The sequence below is a fragment of the Globicephala melas genome, chromosome 3 (assembly GCF_963455315.2).
Source record: "Globicephala melas chromosome 3, mGloMel1.2, whole genome shotgun sequence".
Classification (NCBI taxonomy): domain Eukaryota; kingdom Metazoa; phylum Chordata; class Mammalia; order Artiodactyla; family Delphinidae; genus Globicephala; species Globicephala melas.
Genome location: NC_083316.1, coordinates 91402593 through 91419307, shown reverse-complemented (window position 1 = coordinate 91419307; position 16715 = coordinate 91402593). Strand labels below are relative to the sequence as shown.

General features: G+C 43.0%; 1 protein-coding gene across 1 annotated transcript in view; it reads right to left on the bottom strand.

Moving 5' to 3' along the window:
* REEP5 (receptor accessory protein 5) overlaps positions 1-12377 on the bottom strand; it is a 43396-nt gene extending 31019 nt beyond the window's left edge. Inside the window, exons 1-2 of the mRNA XM_030869888.3 lie at positions 12138-12377; positions 11371-11464 (exon numbers count right to left, since the gene is read on the bottom strand). Of these exons, the coding sequence (XP_030725748.1) occupies positions 11371-11464; positions 12138-12255 (212 nt within the window). The 5' untranslated portion in view covers positions 12256-12377. The remainder of the gene's footprint in view (positions 1-11370; positions 11465-12137) is intronic.
* Between the last annotated feature and the right edge of the window lie 4338 nt (positions 12378-16715).

Below are 16715 nucleotides of genomic sequence, written 5' to 3'. Positions count from 1 at the left end.
ATGTAGACAGCAGTCCAGAGTTACCTCTGACGTGTAAGTGATCCCTTAACTAGATCACCTGGCCAAACTACCAGAAGCTCCAGGATATATATAGTAGCCATGTGAGAGGGACGCATGATAGCTCCACTCCCTGATTCTTCCACTCCCAGGAATCAGGGAGTGTTAGAATGAAATCAGGATAGGTTTCTGCACCCCCTGCTTATATTTCAACTGCTACAAAAGTAATTTCATTAGCAATTTTTGAAATTGTTTTTAAACTTCTGCTATAATCATTTATTCAAAAAATTAATTACTTGGTAATATTATTGATAGGCACTAAATATCTTAAAATGGCCCATAAGTATTTATATTTGTTTTAAATACTATCTGAGGATATTAAGTTGAAAAACAGAGTTCTCATTCAAAGTCCTAAAAAAGAGAGCTCTAGGACGGTACGGGGTGGGGGGGGGTGGCGGAGGGAGGCAGCTCAGAAGGACAAATAGACCCTATCTCCAGGGCCTCCATAAAGAGAACAAAAAAAGTTCATTAAAGTTCATAGGGAACACTCCAGAACAGAGTCTTAGGAATGAGATCGCCCTCCACAACTGCTTTAGAGCCCAGAAACTAGATCATGAATAAACTGTTTAAATCTTATTTGCTCCTCAAAACTTTCTTTTCTCACAGGCAAAGGGAAAAAAACAAAAACATAACCAAAATGCTGGCTTTAATTATCTACATTTAAGTTTTCTCCACAACTCCTTCCTTTTAAAATAGTTCAGTAATGCTAGCCACAATACTTAGTGAAAACACAACCAGCAAAAAGCTGACAAAGGTAAATGTTTAAATGTTTACGACTACACTGTTGCTTAAGGCATTTAAAGAATGCCAGTTGTATTTTTGGTCCAAGTGCCCAGTAGGCCAGAAAATGTGCATGTGCTTCACACTACCCAGAGAAGGAAAGTGTGGGCATGAGCTGCTCTGCCCTAAAGCGCTAGCAACAAAGAACACACAGTTGCAGAGAGAAAAGCTGGTGTAGTAGGAACATTAGCAGCTTAGTAGAAAATATATCTGCTCCCAAATGCTCATGAGTAAAAAAGAGAAAAAAAAGTAAGATAATTACAAGTTCTTTAAAAAACACAAGAAAACAAACACACCCCTTACTAATGAGTCCATGAAGACAACCACAAATACACATCCTCCAGCAACATTAGGGGAGCCTAGCTCTGCTTCAGATGACTTGCTCTTGAGAAACAGAAAGTGGTTCAGAACCATGAGTCAGAACCATGGCGACTTTCCCAAATTCTCCTCTGGGTAGTGAACCTGTTCAGGAATCTGTCATTGCAAACTGTAAATAAGTAGATTTCAACCCTTTTTAACCTATATTCCCTCATGTTATCTGCTGTGCATCATTTGCTAAGATGTTGTAGCTTTTACTTGTGGTAGACTGTCTTACAACTCTTGTAGTTATTTTGACTGTCTCCTTCAAATATTCTCCCTCACGATCCCCTTTTCTGATCTGACCTCATAGGGACCATCCCCAAACATCTCCCCCTTGAGATTCGTTGCCTCCTGACAAAGACCTAAAGACAAGGCTGCATTTCCTCAGGAGATACAATGCAGTGTGTCATCTTCAGATGGGCATGCACTGCACTGCTTAAAAAAAAAAGCAGGTCTCTGCACATGATGAGCTATATTGCTGCTGTTGTAAATCAATGCTGTACCACAGCCAACAAGAGAAAGAACTTGTTAGTAATATATTCTAACTCATGTTCACAAAACACTGCAAATGACTATGTGTGCAGATATATGATTTGGGATGGTAGTACCTTATTTGAGAACTACACTGCATGAAGGTCATGTATTTGTATTGACAGTGTCAAACTGATAAAAGAAAAAGTTACATCAGTAGTTAATTTTCATCTCTATATAAGGTTATGGCATGTATCTGTGGGACACCTGAAGAGCCATATGGGAAGCAATATAACGAAAAGTTAAAAACATGGGTTTTGGGGCCAAACTCCCTAGGTTTAAATATCAGTGTCACCGTCTACTGTTATGAGACCTTAATCAAGTTACTTCTTTCTCTGTTTCCTCACCTGTAAAATGGGAATAATCATAATACCTATATCATAGGGTTGTTATGAGGATTAAATAAGGTATATTTATAAAGCACTTAAACAGAGATATTTAAGTATTTATTAAATTAAGGGCTACACCGGTGTTCAGCAGCCGTGCAAAGACCTAAAAGCAGTAACACTCTTTGTACTGATAGCAAAAGGCTAAAATGGGCTGGTGAGGACACACAGAAGATAAAATGACACATCACTAAAGTGGGTATCAGATTTGAAAAGTGTTGCCAAACATTAAATACAGACATTAAAATTCTGGACTCTAAGCATATTTAATCTTTTCAAGCTTGGTACTAAAATATGCCTAAATGTGCTTTCACATTTCTGTGTAGGTCTGGAGCCCTCAGTTACAAGTCTAGCCTCTGTGTGACCTTGGAAAACCTTCTAACTCTCTCTGTCCCTCAGTCTTTTGAAAAGTGATCAGACTACATGTTTGATCTCTAAGGCCCACCTCTGATAGTCCCAGGAAGGTGGCCACCTGATCCTTAAGAAACATACGAAATAAATGAGAGGAAAAGTAACAGACGTTTTAATAGAATTTTAAACGAAAAGATGGCTGAGTTGGACAAAAAGACAACCCTCCTCCTTTCCCTTCTCTGCAGGGCAAAGATAAAAATAGAAAACAAAGTCATTAGACTTCTGTCATAACTACACTTGAATAAAGAAGCAGGGACAGGAGCAGCCTCCACATTCTGGGACCACTGGGAGGCAGTTACCTTCGGTCTCGGGCTCTGATTTTGTGTATGTGACGGTGCAGCAAAGCACACTCCCCGAGAGGTCTCTCAGAATGGCTTTTGTGCCATTCAAAGCAGGGCCGCCCCAGAAACCAAAAACCACGTATTATATGATTCCATTTATATGAAATGTCCAGAACAGGCAAATCCATAGAGACAGAAAGTAGATTGGTGGTTTCTGAGGACTGGGGTGTAGAAGAAATGGAGAATGACTGCTAATGGGTACAGGGTTTCCTTTGGGGTGATAAACATGTTTTGGAATTAGAAAGCGGTAATGGAGACTCCAGGAGGGCCCACACCAAGAAGTACCTCCCAGAATTTCTGCTGCCAGTGTCCTTGTCCCCGTGGTGAGCCACAGCCACCCCCCACCTCTGCAGGAGCCCTTCCAACACTAGCAGATGGAGAACTTAATGTTCTAGATGATATTTTGACTGAAGTACCAGAACAGGATAATGAACTCCAAAATCCAGAGAGTGAACAAGATAAAAATGAGAAAAAGGGTTCACAAAGAAAAAGTGACCAAATGGAATCTACTGACACAAAGCGACAAAAGCCTTCTGTTCATTCAAGACAATTGATTTCTAAGTCACTGAGCTCATCAGTTAGCAATAACAAAAGAATGGTTAGTGCAGGGCTTCCCTGGTGGCACAGTGGTTGAGAGTTCGACTGCTGATGCAGGGGACACGGGTTCGTGCCCCGGTCCAGGAAGATCCCACATGCCGCAGAGCGGCTGGGCCCGTGAGCCATGGCCGCTGAGCCTGCGCGTCCGGAGCCTGTGCTCCGCAACGGGAGAGGCCACAACAGTGAGAGGCCTGCGTACCGCAAAAAAAAGAATGGTTAGTACAAAAGGAGTCAGTCACAGAGTATAAAAATGAGGAATATCAAAGATCTGAAACAATCATCTAGAAGCTGATCGGAAAATTCGTTTGTCAAGCAGTGCCTCCAGAGAACCTTATAAAAGTCAACCTGAAAAAACATGTCTGCGGAAAAGGGATCCTGAAAGGAGGGTCAAATCCCTTACGCCAGATGGCTCTGAGAGAACTGGGCTTGAAGTGGACAGACGTGCAAGCAGATGCAGCCAGTCTTCTAAGGAGGAAGTGAACTCTGAAGAATATGGCTCTGACCATGAGACTGGCAGCACTGGTTCTTCTGATGAGTAAGGCAACAACACTGAGAATGAGGAGGAAGGGGTGGAAGATGTGGAAGAAGATGAAGAATCAGAAGAAGATGCAGAGGAAGATGAAGAGGTGGATGACGATGGAGAGGAGGAGGAGGAGGAGGAGGAAGATGAACAGGATGAGAGAGACCAGAAGGAAGAGGGAAATGTTTATGACACCTGAAGTGAGGCTAGCGACTCTGATTCTGAATCCATTTCCTTCACAGATGCGTCTGTCAGATCTGGTTCAGGAACAGATGGATCGGGTACTAATTTTTATATGTAAAGGTTTGTCTTTTTTTTTTTTAATGGACCTGACTGGTTTTTTTCTTGAATATGTTTAAGTTGAATTATAAAATTTTTGAGGCAATGGGGGGGATGTTAGTAAGACTGTCCTGTGATTTTTTTATATATAGTGTACTTTTGAGTATTATAAATGCACTTGAATAAGGTTTACATATCTTAGTAAAGGCATTTCTCAGCTACAAATTGACTGTATTATAAATGTACACTAGTCTGATTGTTTCTCTATAAGGAAATGTATTTAAGGTTTTAATGTTATAAATTCTTAGATTTCCATACTAGTCAACAGCAGCTTATTTAAACACTGACGTACTTGAAGTATATTCATATGGAACCCGTCTGCTAGGTATAACAATATTTTCATGTTAAATGCCTCTAGATTTTCATCATGTGGCAACAGAAATCAAAATAACTTTTTCTCTTGGGAGCTCAAACTTCCTTTCATTTCTGTACCTGTGGGTTGACTGGGGCAGGGTCGCCAGAGGGCTGGGTATAAAGGTACAAGATGGAAAATAAGAGTATAAAATTATTGTGGAGAGACTGGGTAAGAGGCATCTTGGGTCATTCCTTCAATATTACATGCCCTGCCACTTTATCTGACCCATGAGACTTGACTATGGGAATGGTAGATAGTTGCAGTCATTAGGCTGAGGGAGCCCTATTTTGGGGGGAAATTCAGAGGGTAGAGCAAGGAGAGGTCATGGTACTTAGAAACCGCTGGTCACTCTGTGATGATTATACTCTCATGGCTGTCTTATGTAAAGATGCAGCCAGATCTCCTACACAGGCCAAATGTACTAAATATTGGGATACAAGAAAAATTCTATTATTTTGATATAGTTGATAGTTACAATGCCTTTATTACAGAATTTTATCATTTTAATGTAGTACATTGTTAGTAAATCATATTCTTGGTATAGTGTAAACGATAAGAGCAAATGACCAGGTATTTTCTTTTTGTTTGTTTGTTTGGGTTTTTTTGCGGTACGCGGGCCTCTCACTGTTGTGGCCTCTCCCGTTGCGGAGCACAGGCTCCGGACGCGCAGGCTCAGCAGCCATGGCTCACGGGCCCAGCCGCTCCGCGGCATGTGGGATCTTCCCGGACCAGGGCACAAACCTGTGTCCCCTGCATCGGCAGGCGGACTCTCAACCACTGTGCCACCAGGGAAGCCCCGACCAGGTATTTTCTAATTGGCACCTGAAGTGCTTCTAGCCTTTTGCTCACTAGAGTTTTAGGTTTAGGAGTTTAGACAGGTTTTGAAGGAGGTTAAAGAGTTAAACTGAAGAGATGGGTAGTTGGCTTTAATATAAGAAAAACCTGTGGAATCTTTAATTCTACTATTCCATCATACTTTTTGCAAACTGATGGGACATACGTTTTATAATTTATGATAATGGATAGAGAACAAAAATTGCATTGGCAATATGAATGAATGTTCATTTACTGTGGAGAATGTGTGAAACCTGTAAAAGTAGGCAACATTTTATTATAGGAATCTTCTTTTTGGTGTCCATGTTAGGAACAATATTTCTTAGACTTGAATGTTTATCCTGTTTAAGTCAAACAAGGGAGATGTATAAATACGTAGGGCCTGAAATAATGAGTATTTTTATTTTTTTATAAATTAATTTATTTTGGGCTGCTTTTGGTCTTTGTTGCTGCGCACAGGCTTCCTCTAGTTGTGGCGAGCAGGGGCTACTCTTCGTTGCGGTGTGCGGGCTTCTCATTGCAGTGGCTTCTCTTGTTGCGGAGCGTGGGCTCTAGGCACACGGGCTTCAGTAGTTGTGGCGCACGGGCTTAGTTGCTCCACGGCATGTGGGATCTTCCCGGACCAGAGCTCGAACCTGTGTCCCCTGCACTGGTAGGCAGATTCTTAACCACTACCCCACCAGGAAAGCCCCATGTGTATTTTTAATAAATTCCTTAGATGCTGATACTTAGCAAGATACCTATTCATGCTTTGTTTTTTGTGGATTAGACATTTCAGATTGAATGGTAGCCAATCGTTCTTTTTTTTTTTTTTTTTTGCCAATAGTTTTATAAAACCTGGATATTAAAACTGTTAAGAGAGACTTACTGTTACAAAAGAGATACTTGCCTGGAACTCTTACTTTCCATATTAAAGGAAATTTGTGGCTTTTCTTTGGAAGAGCTCTTATGTGGAACATATTTTAAAGACTGTATTTAGTATGCACGACATTATTATTTTTATTTTGGAGTAGTTTCTCTTCGTAATAATGTGTGAGAGAAAAATGGGGTGGATCTGGAACTCCACCAGAGCTAAAAACAATTTTTTAAGATTTTTAAACACAAGGGATCACAGTTTAGTTTTTGTGTCATGCATTTTCTAGATTCCAGTTTATTTTACCTTATTTTTCTCAAAATTTCAGTAATTTTCTTATAAAAGTGACACACGTGGTGGCTGTTAAGGGTTTATTTGTTAGACGACTTCCATTGTTTTTTTGACCTGAGAATAATAGTTGGGAGAGGGGATCATAAACTTAAGAGCAGTGAAAGTTATTTATACAAAAAAGATTAAAAATCCTTGGAGATATTTTAATGGTAATGCTATATTTAACATTACATAAAAATTGTTGGGTGAGATCTTACTTCTGCTTCTGTTATATTTCCTGCATCATCTTTTTTTTAAAATAAATTTATTTATTAAAAAAAAAGAAAGCAGTGATGGTTGCAAAACTTCATACTAACCGCTGAATTGTACACTTTAAAAGGGTTGCATGGAAATTATATCTCAGCAAAAAATGGGGGGAGGGGCAGGTCAGCTGTAATAATAAAGGTTCCTATTATTATCCAGTAGTCTGCCTTCTCTTATCAGAAATAGAAGGAAGTAGGGAGATTAAAGTCATTCTGTCAACAGCTCTTGATAATGAGAAGTCTGGAATTATATTTCAAATTGCCTATAAAGGGTGGCCAAAATGTCTGGAAACTTAGAGGTAGAGGATTAATGGCCCTGCTCTCAAAGGGAAATAATATACGCAGAAAATAAGAGTAACCAGTAGGAAGGGGCTACCTGATAAGGCACGGGTTGCCCCGCCCCGAGGGCCAGCCAGGCCTCCAGCTGTCTAGTGCTCCAACACGACAAGGCCTGGTGTGAAGCCAGGTGCACCTGAGCCCCACCCACAGATTTCCCCAGGTAGTGAGTCACGAGAAAAGCTACGAAGCCAAATAGGCGTTTCCTTATTTCACTTCTGCACCCTGCAGCCTCTAAGCCTATCACTGACCATTAAGCACAATCTGTGGGCCATTCTATGGTGGCCCAAGGAAAGGAAGCAGCAGGAGCAAAAGCTGAAAGGTGAGAAAGGAAGGACTATTAGCAATAGTTTGGCAGGATCACCAATTCCTTCCAGGAATCACAGCAGACAGAATGACCTTAAAATGTACATTGTAACATGTCACCTCCTACTTAGAACCCATCCAAGGCAATCAGAAAACATGCAAACTCCCCACAGCTACCTGGAATAAAATGCACACTTGGTGTGCCAGCCACCAGCTGTGCCTGATGGCACCTGCACCTCTCTGGTCCTCCTTCGCCCCTCTTCCCTCTCAGAGCTTCCAACGCACCAGGTCCTTCAACGGCCCAAGCGCCTGGCTGCCCAGGGCCTGGCATTCGCTGCTCCCTCTGCCTGACTCTGCTCTCAGCGGGCAGCTTCTCATCCCTCAAGTCTTTACTCAAATAGTAGCTCAGATAAATACCTACAGGGGGCCCCTCCTGTTAATCTCTACCACAGCTCCCTGCGGGTGCTCTGTGGAGGGCTCACCACACTGTCACTACTTTACTATTTATTGCAGTCCACCCTGTAGACTAGTCATGCAAAGATGGGGAGTATGCCCAACTTAGTCCCTGGTGTATCTGAGGTGCTGCCACAGTGTCTGGTGCATGGTTGGCATTTGATGTTTGCTAAATAGATGAACCTGTATTTTTAAAAATAAAGAGATGAACCTGTATTTTTAAAAATAACTCTGGCTGGGGAGAATTCCAAGAGACAAGGAGAACAATTAAAGTGGTCACAGATCACATCTTAAGTAACACTGATTGTGGTGCTACTAATAGTACCACTTACAAGGACTTTCTTTCTGACAATTGTACAGTTACATCAGTTAAGCAATGAACAGACTTGATTTGACTAATATAACCGTGATTGCCTGAATGTTTACTAACTGGGGGTCTGCGTGCTTTTACTGTGCACACAATCCCATGTGTCCTTGAACCTCCTTCACAAAGCAGAGGCCAGGTGGGCCTGTGGACTATTCCCAGGGTTAGCAGGCTGTTCTTCTGCCCCTTTCACCCCCTCTTCAAGTGTAACAAGCGCAGGTTATGCTGCTGCTCTACAGCAGGGCTTCTCAGCATGGGCTGCACATGAGACTCTTTTAAAAATTCCAAAACCCAGGCTGCACCCCAGACCAATTACATCAGAATCTTTGGGGATAGGGCCCAGGCATCAGCACTTTTTAAGGCTCCTCAGATAATTCCAATGGGCAGCCAAGGCTGAGAAGCACTGTTTTAGTGAAAAATCCAAGCACCCAGAGACCAACCTTCACTTAATTCCCTTATGATAATAGGATCTTGTATTCATTTTAAAGGTAAAAGCTGGTTGTACCAAAAGGAAGCATCCTATGAATAAATACTAATCTAGAGATACTCATAAATTGTTTCCTGAATGTTTATTTAAATCATTAAATCCCCTTTTTTAGATTTTTAATACTCTTCCAACTCCTATTACTACAAATGTCACTTTGCCTCAGAATACTCAGATAGAAAAGTGTATCTACTTGGTGAATAAAAAAATTCTAAAATATATAAAACCCACTTACCTGAACTACTCAGATACATGACCATCTCTACCATTTCACAGAATTCCTAGCAATAGGCACGAACACTTAGCTTCTTGTAAATAAAGAGAGCCAATAATATTCAATTGACTATGTAGAAAATGAATGGAAGAATGAGTTCAAACAAATGATAAAAAACTGAAATTGACTTGCTTGAAATTACTTTTAAAATATGACTTTAAAAATGGCTCCTGCTAGAAAGAGTCACATGTAGAGAACAAACTTATGGTTACCAAGCGGGGAAGGGCAAGGTGGGATGGACTGGGAGACTGGGATTGACATACAGACACTACTATGTGTAAAATAGATAACTAATGAGAGCCTACTGAATAGCACAGGGAACTCTACTCAATGCTCTATGGTGACCTAAATGGGAAGGAAATCTAAGAGGTATATGTATACGTATAACTGATTCAGTTTGCTGCACAGCAGAAACTAACACAACATTGTAAAGCAACTATACTCTAATAAAAATTAATTTAAAAACAGACAAACAAAGTGGCTCCTGCTAGAATTAATCCACTAGGTCAAAGAAAAGCATGTCCAAGCCCTGTCTGCCTTCAGTCACATCCACTTCCACATACATGGATCTATACATCCCACCCAGAAACAGATTTTTACTTTTCTAAAGCCCATATCAATCATCTAATCACACCAACAGACAAGGTTATGTTTCTCACAAGATTACTCACCAAATAGCACAGATGTGGAAAAAATGTTTTTTATGCTCTTCAGTATTTTTAAAGATCCACAGTCTTCCCTAGTTCAAAACAATTCAAGCAGCTAGGCAGTTATTAAATGTGATCAATAAGATCTGAAGCACAAACGTGAAAAATGCTTCAAAATCTTTATTACTAAAAGAATTCTTCCAAGTAGAATACACAAACAGAAGAAAAGTAAAGGAATGTTCTACCTGGTTATTTTGTCCATTATCACAGACACAGTGATGTGCAAGCCATTTTGAACCAGTGTTGCCTACAAACTTTCTATCTACACCATCTATTATTTTATGGAGAACTGCTATTCTTATAACTTTTTCATTGATCTGAAAGTCAAACCAGTTTTTCTGGTCTGTCTTCAGAATTGTTTGGTATACACAAACAGTGTGGATGGTACTTTAGCCGATAATGCTGGAGAGGATCTCCAAATTCAAAAGCAAGTAGTGTCCTATATGTAGTTAGGATTTTCTGGAGCCACTAAGGGTCTGTACCAGACTAACTCAGTAATTACTACTTATGTAATTTCGATTTAATTTTTCAAGTCCGAACTTTTTCTAAAACACATTTCCCCTTTCTAGTCATATATTAAATTCTAGCCGGGCCTAGGATAGACACAGTCGTAATAATGTGTTATTGGTGTCTTAGCCTTCCGGCTGAAATATTTTCTTCCTTTTTTTTTTAATCCCTGGTTGAGGAAGGTTGTACAGACCAATTCAATAGAAGTAAAACCCACCAGCTTTCTTGGGAAGAACTGTAGAATACAACAAAATTTATTTGTGGGGAAGCATAATTCCTATTGAATGAATGGAAAAATGAAATTGTAGAATATTTTCAAATTAAACACACTGTAGAGTAAAAACAGCCTCAGCTAGCAGAAAAGTCAGATCGTAATCTGATAAGATTCACTTGCCATTTAGATTAATTATATAGATGGGTCATTTATATAACCAAGGAGATATATTAGGGATGCATTTTATAAGGTTTGTTTTTGTTTTTATACTAGGATAAGTGTTTCCCGTTTGCCTGTAATAAGTGGCGAGCCTTTTTAATATAAAGAAGACAAAATTCTCCCCAGTGTCTGAATTAACATTACTTCTGAATTAAAGAAGCTCTAATTGATGGGGATTTACTGTGTACATAAATATAAGGTGAAATACACACTGAAATAATTATTAGGGAGAAAGAATCGGCTCTCTGTACCCGTTGAGATCGTCCCACCAGTAAAGGTCGACTTTGCTCTGCCTTTCATTTGTGCAGCTGTTAGAAGGCATACACTCAGCCAGTTTAACCTGATGAAATATACATTTCGGCTAGTCATCGGGAGATCAGGTGTCAAGGTAAAGCTCTAAAATATGTAGCCTTAAGCAGTCAGTTACTACTCTTTGGTCCTCTGACCACTCTCCCAGGGAAATGGGGATGGTACAGCAACTAGAACAGCTCTGGATGGGGGAAGGGGAGTGAAGGGGAGGAAGGGACGGTTGCAGGGGGAGCCACTTACGAGACATAGGCTGGGTAACCAAATCCTATCAGGTTGCAGAGGAGAGAGGCTCCATAACCGAACACCAGGTACAAAGCCACCAGCCCGATGACACCTGCAGACACGAGGAGGGAAGTGGGTCGGGTGGCACACAGGCGCTCCAGCCGGGCAGCCCCCGCCAACACCGCAAAGCTTGGCCCGTTCTAGGCATTGGAGAAAAACCGCACCGAGGCTGGGCCCGCGCCTTCTCGGGGCTTTGCCTTTGGTCTGGGGATACTGGCAGGCCGCACCTTTGTACCCTTCCTTCCCCCGTCCCTCCCGCAAGGGGCCCCACGCCACGCTGCGCACCAGCTGCAGGAGCCCCGCTTCCTTCCTGGAGGGTCTGGGCAGGCCGGGATTCCGGCGCCTGTCCGCAGCCCCTCCCGTCCCGCGCCCAACTCCGCGGAGGGTCTGGCTAGGACCCGGTACTCCGCCACGGGGACCGCGCTCCCTCCAGCAGGGACCCCGCCACTCGGCGTCAGCTCTGCGCTCGGCCACAGGCACACGACACTGGGCCGCAGGGCAGACACGTCAGCGCCGGCCGGTCCCCGGCTCCACGTCCCGGGCGCCCCGCCACCGGGCCGCCCCGGGCGAGGTCTCTGGCCCCTGGCCTGTCCAGGCGGCCACTTCTGTCCCCGACGACGCCACTCACCCCCGTCTGTCACCGAGCCCGTGGTCCCAGCTGCGATGCGACAGCCGCTCCCGGGCCGGGCAAGCGGCGGGATCGCGGGCCGCAGCCCCACACTCACCGAGGGCCATGTAGCTCCGGTTCACGCCGGTCTTGGCCTCGAGCTTGGCCAAGATGTCAGTCATGCAGTTCTTCTGGTGAAGGAACTGGTCGAACCTCTGCCTCATGGCTGCAGACATGGCGGGGACCGTCGCGCCGCCGCCTGGGACTGCTCCTGGTGCCGGGTGGCCGCAGAGCGAGGTGACTGGGGCGGTGCCGGAGGCGGTCGATTCCCGAGTTCCTCCGCTCGCGCCCCGCAGCCCCCCTCCTCGCCCCGCCCAGCCGCGCCGCCCCCTCTCCCTCCCGCGGTCCGCGGCGAGCGCCACACCCTCGGTGGCGACGCTAGCAGCCGCTGCTCGCTGCTGGGCGGCCGCCCACTACCTCTGTTAACTGGGTAGAAAGAAGGTGGTGAGTCTTGTGAGGTCCCTTCGGAAATCGTACTCGAAAGGAGGGGGCAGGCGTCCTTGTTGCTCCCACCTAAAAAGTAGTGGGACTGGTTTGATGTACCTACCCTGTTCTGCTAAACCTGCTGAGACGTTTTAAATCTAGAAATTGAAATGCTCGACCATCCTGAAAGAACTCTTTGGTTGCAGACCTACTTTTCCCTTCGTTGTCAGTACTCGGCATAGTTCTTCTCACTTACAGATAGGAGTCTTTTTGAAAAGACCCTTGAAGAAACTTAACACACCTTCCTCTGGGGACACCACTTCCAAGAAAAGTCCTGCCCTACACTGCTTAAACCATTTCATGGTGGGCTTGGCATTTGCTTGGTCTCTGATACCATGGAAACTTTTCCAGACCCCGGCTGCGAAGTCAGTAGTGCGCGCTTGCCTACAAGCAAAATTACCCTGCAGAAGGTAATTCCAAATCTTTGGGCAGAACTTCACTTTGCTTCCTTCAGAATGTCGTGCTCATGCTCTTCCTCCACCTAAACTTAGGCTCTTGTTACCGCTCGCCCGTATTATTTCAGGAAACTCCCTTTGAAAGTATTCTTTCTTACTCCTGTGATCTGCACCCTGCTGCAGAGTTTTCCTGGTTGCTTAAGCTTGAAAGGCTCTCCGTTCCCTACAGACCAGAGCTCCCATTCCTTAGTATAGCATTCACTGGCCCTGTGCACAGACTTGCCCCAACATTCTCTCTTTGTCCTGTGCAACCCCTCTGCTCTTTCAAATTGACTTTACAGTACTGCCTTACACTTCAGTGAAAAGCTACCTTGCCCACTCTTAGCCTTTTCCTTTTGTGCTAATTCTCCTTCCTCTTTTCTTCCCCAGATCTTAGCTCAATTCTCTCAGTAGTCCCATGACCATCCAGGCAAATCAGTGACCAAATTAAATTAAAAAAAAAAAAGTAAATAAACCAATAATAGGATTACTGTGATAGCCTCCCCGCTGAGGTGTCCATTTCTGTCTTTGTACCTACGGGCAATTCTCAGTGTGGCAGCCAACTGGAATATTTTTAAAATGTGAGTCAAGTTGTGCTGTCTTTTTGCTCTTAACCCTCCAGTAGCTTCCCATCTGCTGGCCTCAAGGTCATAGATGATATGTGTGGTTCATCCTTCTCCCTTCTAATTTCATCTCCTATTGCCTGCTTCCTTGCTGTGCCTCAAACAAGCTGAGTCCACTCCTGCCCCTGGGCTTTTACTTTTTTGCTGTCTCAGTGGCTCTCAAACCGCAGTGATTTTGTCCCCCACAGGACATGTGGCAATGTCTGGAGACATCTTTGGTTGTCAGATGAGTGGTGACAACTGGGGTAGCAGATGTTACTCACCACTACTAGCATCTAGTAGGCATGCTGCTAAACATCCTGCGATGCACAGGTCAGTCCCCCCCACCGCCCACCCCCGCAAAGAAGAATAATCCAGCCCCAAATGTCAGTAGTGCTGAAGTGGGGAAACCCTTCTCTATCTAAAAGCTCCAGATAAGCACCTAACTGTCTCCTCCCATTCGTCAGGTCCTTGATCAAATGACAAATTTGTGAGGCCCTCTCTGATCCAGAATTGCAACCCCCAATGCTCTCTAGCCACTGTCTTGCTTTATTTTGCTCTATAACACATTACTGTCTGATAGTCTATGTGTTCTATTTGTATTTTTTTTCTTTTCCCACTAAATTATGAGATCCACAAACGTGGGTATTTTTGCATGTTTTGATTATATCTGTGTCTCAAACACCTAGAACAGTGCCTGGTACTTAATAGGTGTTCAAACTATTTGATGAATTAACGAATATCTAACATGCATTGTACTACTCAGTATTCTATGTGTTACATGTACTAATTCACTTAATCCTCACAACAGCATGGTGTAGATACTATCTATTTTATCCTCATTTAAGGGAGGGAAATGAGGTATGCCAGGGTCTCAAAATTGATAAATGTCAGAGCTAGAATTCAGACAGGACTCTTACCCCCTGCTGATACGGTTAAATTGTGTCCCCTGCAAAATGGATAAGTTGGAGTTAAAACCCCTACCTTATTTGGAGGTAGGGTCTTTATAGAGGTAATCAAGTTAAAATGAGGTTATTAAGGTAGACTCTAATCCAATATGACTGGGGCCTTATAAAATGGGGAAATTTGGATGCAGAGACAGACACACATAGAGGGAAGATGATCTGAAGACACAAAGGGAGAAGCCAGCCATCTACCAGCCAAGGAGAGAGGCCTTCCCTCACAGCCCTCAAATAAAACCAACCCTGCTGACACCTTGATCTTGGACATCTGGCTTCCAGAGCTGTGAGACAATACATTTCTTTTATTTAAGGCAGTTTGTGGTACTTTGTTACGGCAGCCGTAGCTAGTACAACTGGCTACGAGGATAACTGAATTTTGAACTTTTTAACCAGTTGTGTGTTTGTATAATTTCCTACTAAGTGAGTACAGTAATTATTCATTTGGTTGGAAGTCAGTGTCATGTTTTTGAGAACTTCAAATGATTCACAGTTTGATAATGTTATCTTTTTTAAGCCAAGGAACAACATCTTTCAAGTTAGGTATTCAAATCAGCCTAGATTTTTATGACTACGTTTCATATAGTGTCAACACACTATGCGTGAAGTATTTGGAAACATACCATTCATTTGGACTTCTTTTGTATAAATATTGCTCCCTTCCCAGTTTTCTGTGAAGTTAGCTTCCAAATTTTTTCTTTCCTCCGTCATTCTAACACTGGCAAGATGAGGCAGCAAGGTAAGGCGTAGTGTGTGTGTGGAGCACAGCCTCTGGATCCAGCCTGTACAGATGAAATCCCAGCTCCACCATTTAGCTGTGTGACTTTGGGCAAGTTACATAAGCTCTCTGTTCCTCTGTTCCCTCATCTGCAAAATAGGGGTGACAATAGAACCTATTTCATAGGGTTATCATGATGATTGAATGAGTTACTATTTGTAAAGTTTTTGGAAGAGTGCCTGTTGCAAAATAAGTGTTGGTTAAGTGTATATATTTTTTTCTTTTCTTTTTTTTTGGCTTCTGGGATCTTTAGTTCCCCGACCAGGGATCGAAACCATACCCCCTGTGGTGGAAGCATGGCGTCTTAACCACTGGACTGCCAGGGAAGTCCCTCTTAAATAATTTAAGAAAGAAGAAGAAAAAACACAGCTAGATGCTAAAATTGAGATAGAGGAGTACATAGTTCTTGCCTTTAGGAAATGACAGTAAGGTTGGGGAGTGTGGGACCCTTAGCCCATTCAGACACCACTACAAAGCTTAGACTCTTTCAGAGCTAAGAAAAAAGATGCAGAAGATAAGAGCTCAGACTTGGATCTCAAACCATTCACCTAGTTGTATTTATGGAGTATATCCTAGGTGCCAGACGCTGTTAGACCTGGGAAGCAGACAGACCAGGTCTCTGCCTGGAAGGCGATGGAGGAGGCTGGCCTGAAGCCCGCTGACTTTGGCAGTTCCTAAGAAGGAAGTCAAACCAACTCGGGATGATGCAAATGCTATTACTCTACCCTTTCCTGAGCTAGGGAAGAAATTTCTGCCCGAGACCTATGATCAGGTCACTTTTGTTCTCCACAAGCTGTTTCTTCAGGTTAAGATAATCTCTTAACCACTTGAAGTCATTAACATATTTTTGTTCTAACTCTCATGTATGTTAGGAAGAAGTTGTAGGGCATAGTTTGCCAGATAATCTCTTTGTTACCCACCCCACATATGGAGGGGGGACCCTGGCTTTTATTGGAGCCTGGCACCCATGAGGTAGCCAGCCTTCTCAGTCAGGAGACCCTCTGACCCTGTGGACACAGCCCTGTTGGACACACCCCACCTCCCTCTGCTGGAGGAGGCTAGTGGCAACACGTCATAGAAATAAAAAGAGGAAAAGACGAAGTAAACAAAACCTGAGGCACAGACGACAGGAGGAAAATGCAGAGGCTATTAATATAACTGAAGAAAGAGTATTAAAAGAAATAAAATGTGAAAATTACCATGCTTCACTGAATACATTTGAATTACATTTTGTTTGCCTCATTTGTCTTATTCCTAAACACTTTCTACTGAAAATATGGACAAAGCATTTTATTGTGTTTCCATGTATCAAACAAGAAGTTGAATTTTAGAAAATTACTGCTCACGATTGAGAATAAATCAACCTGGGAATAACCTATT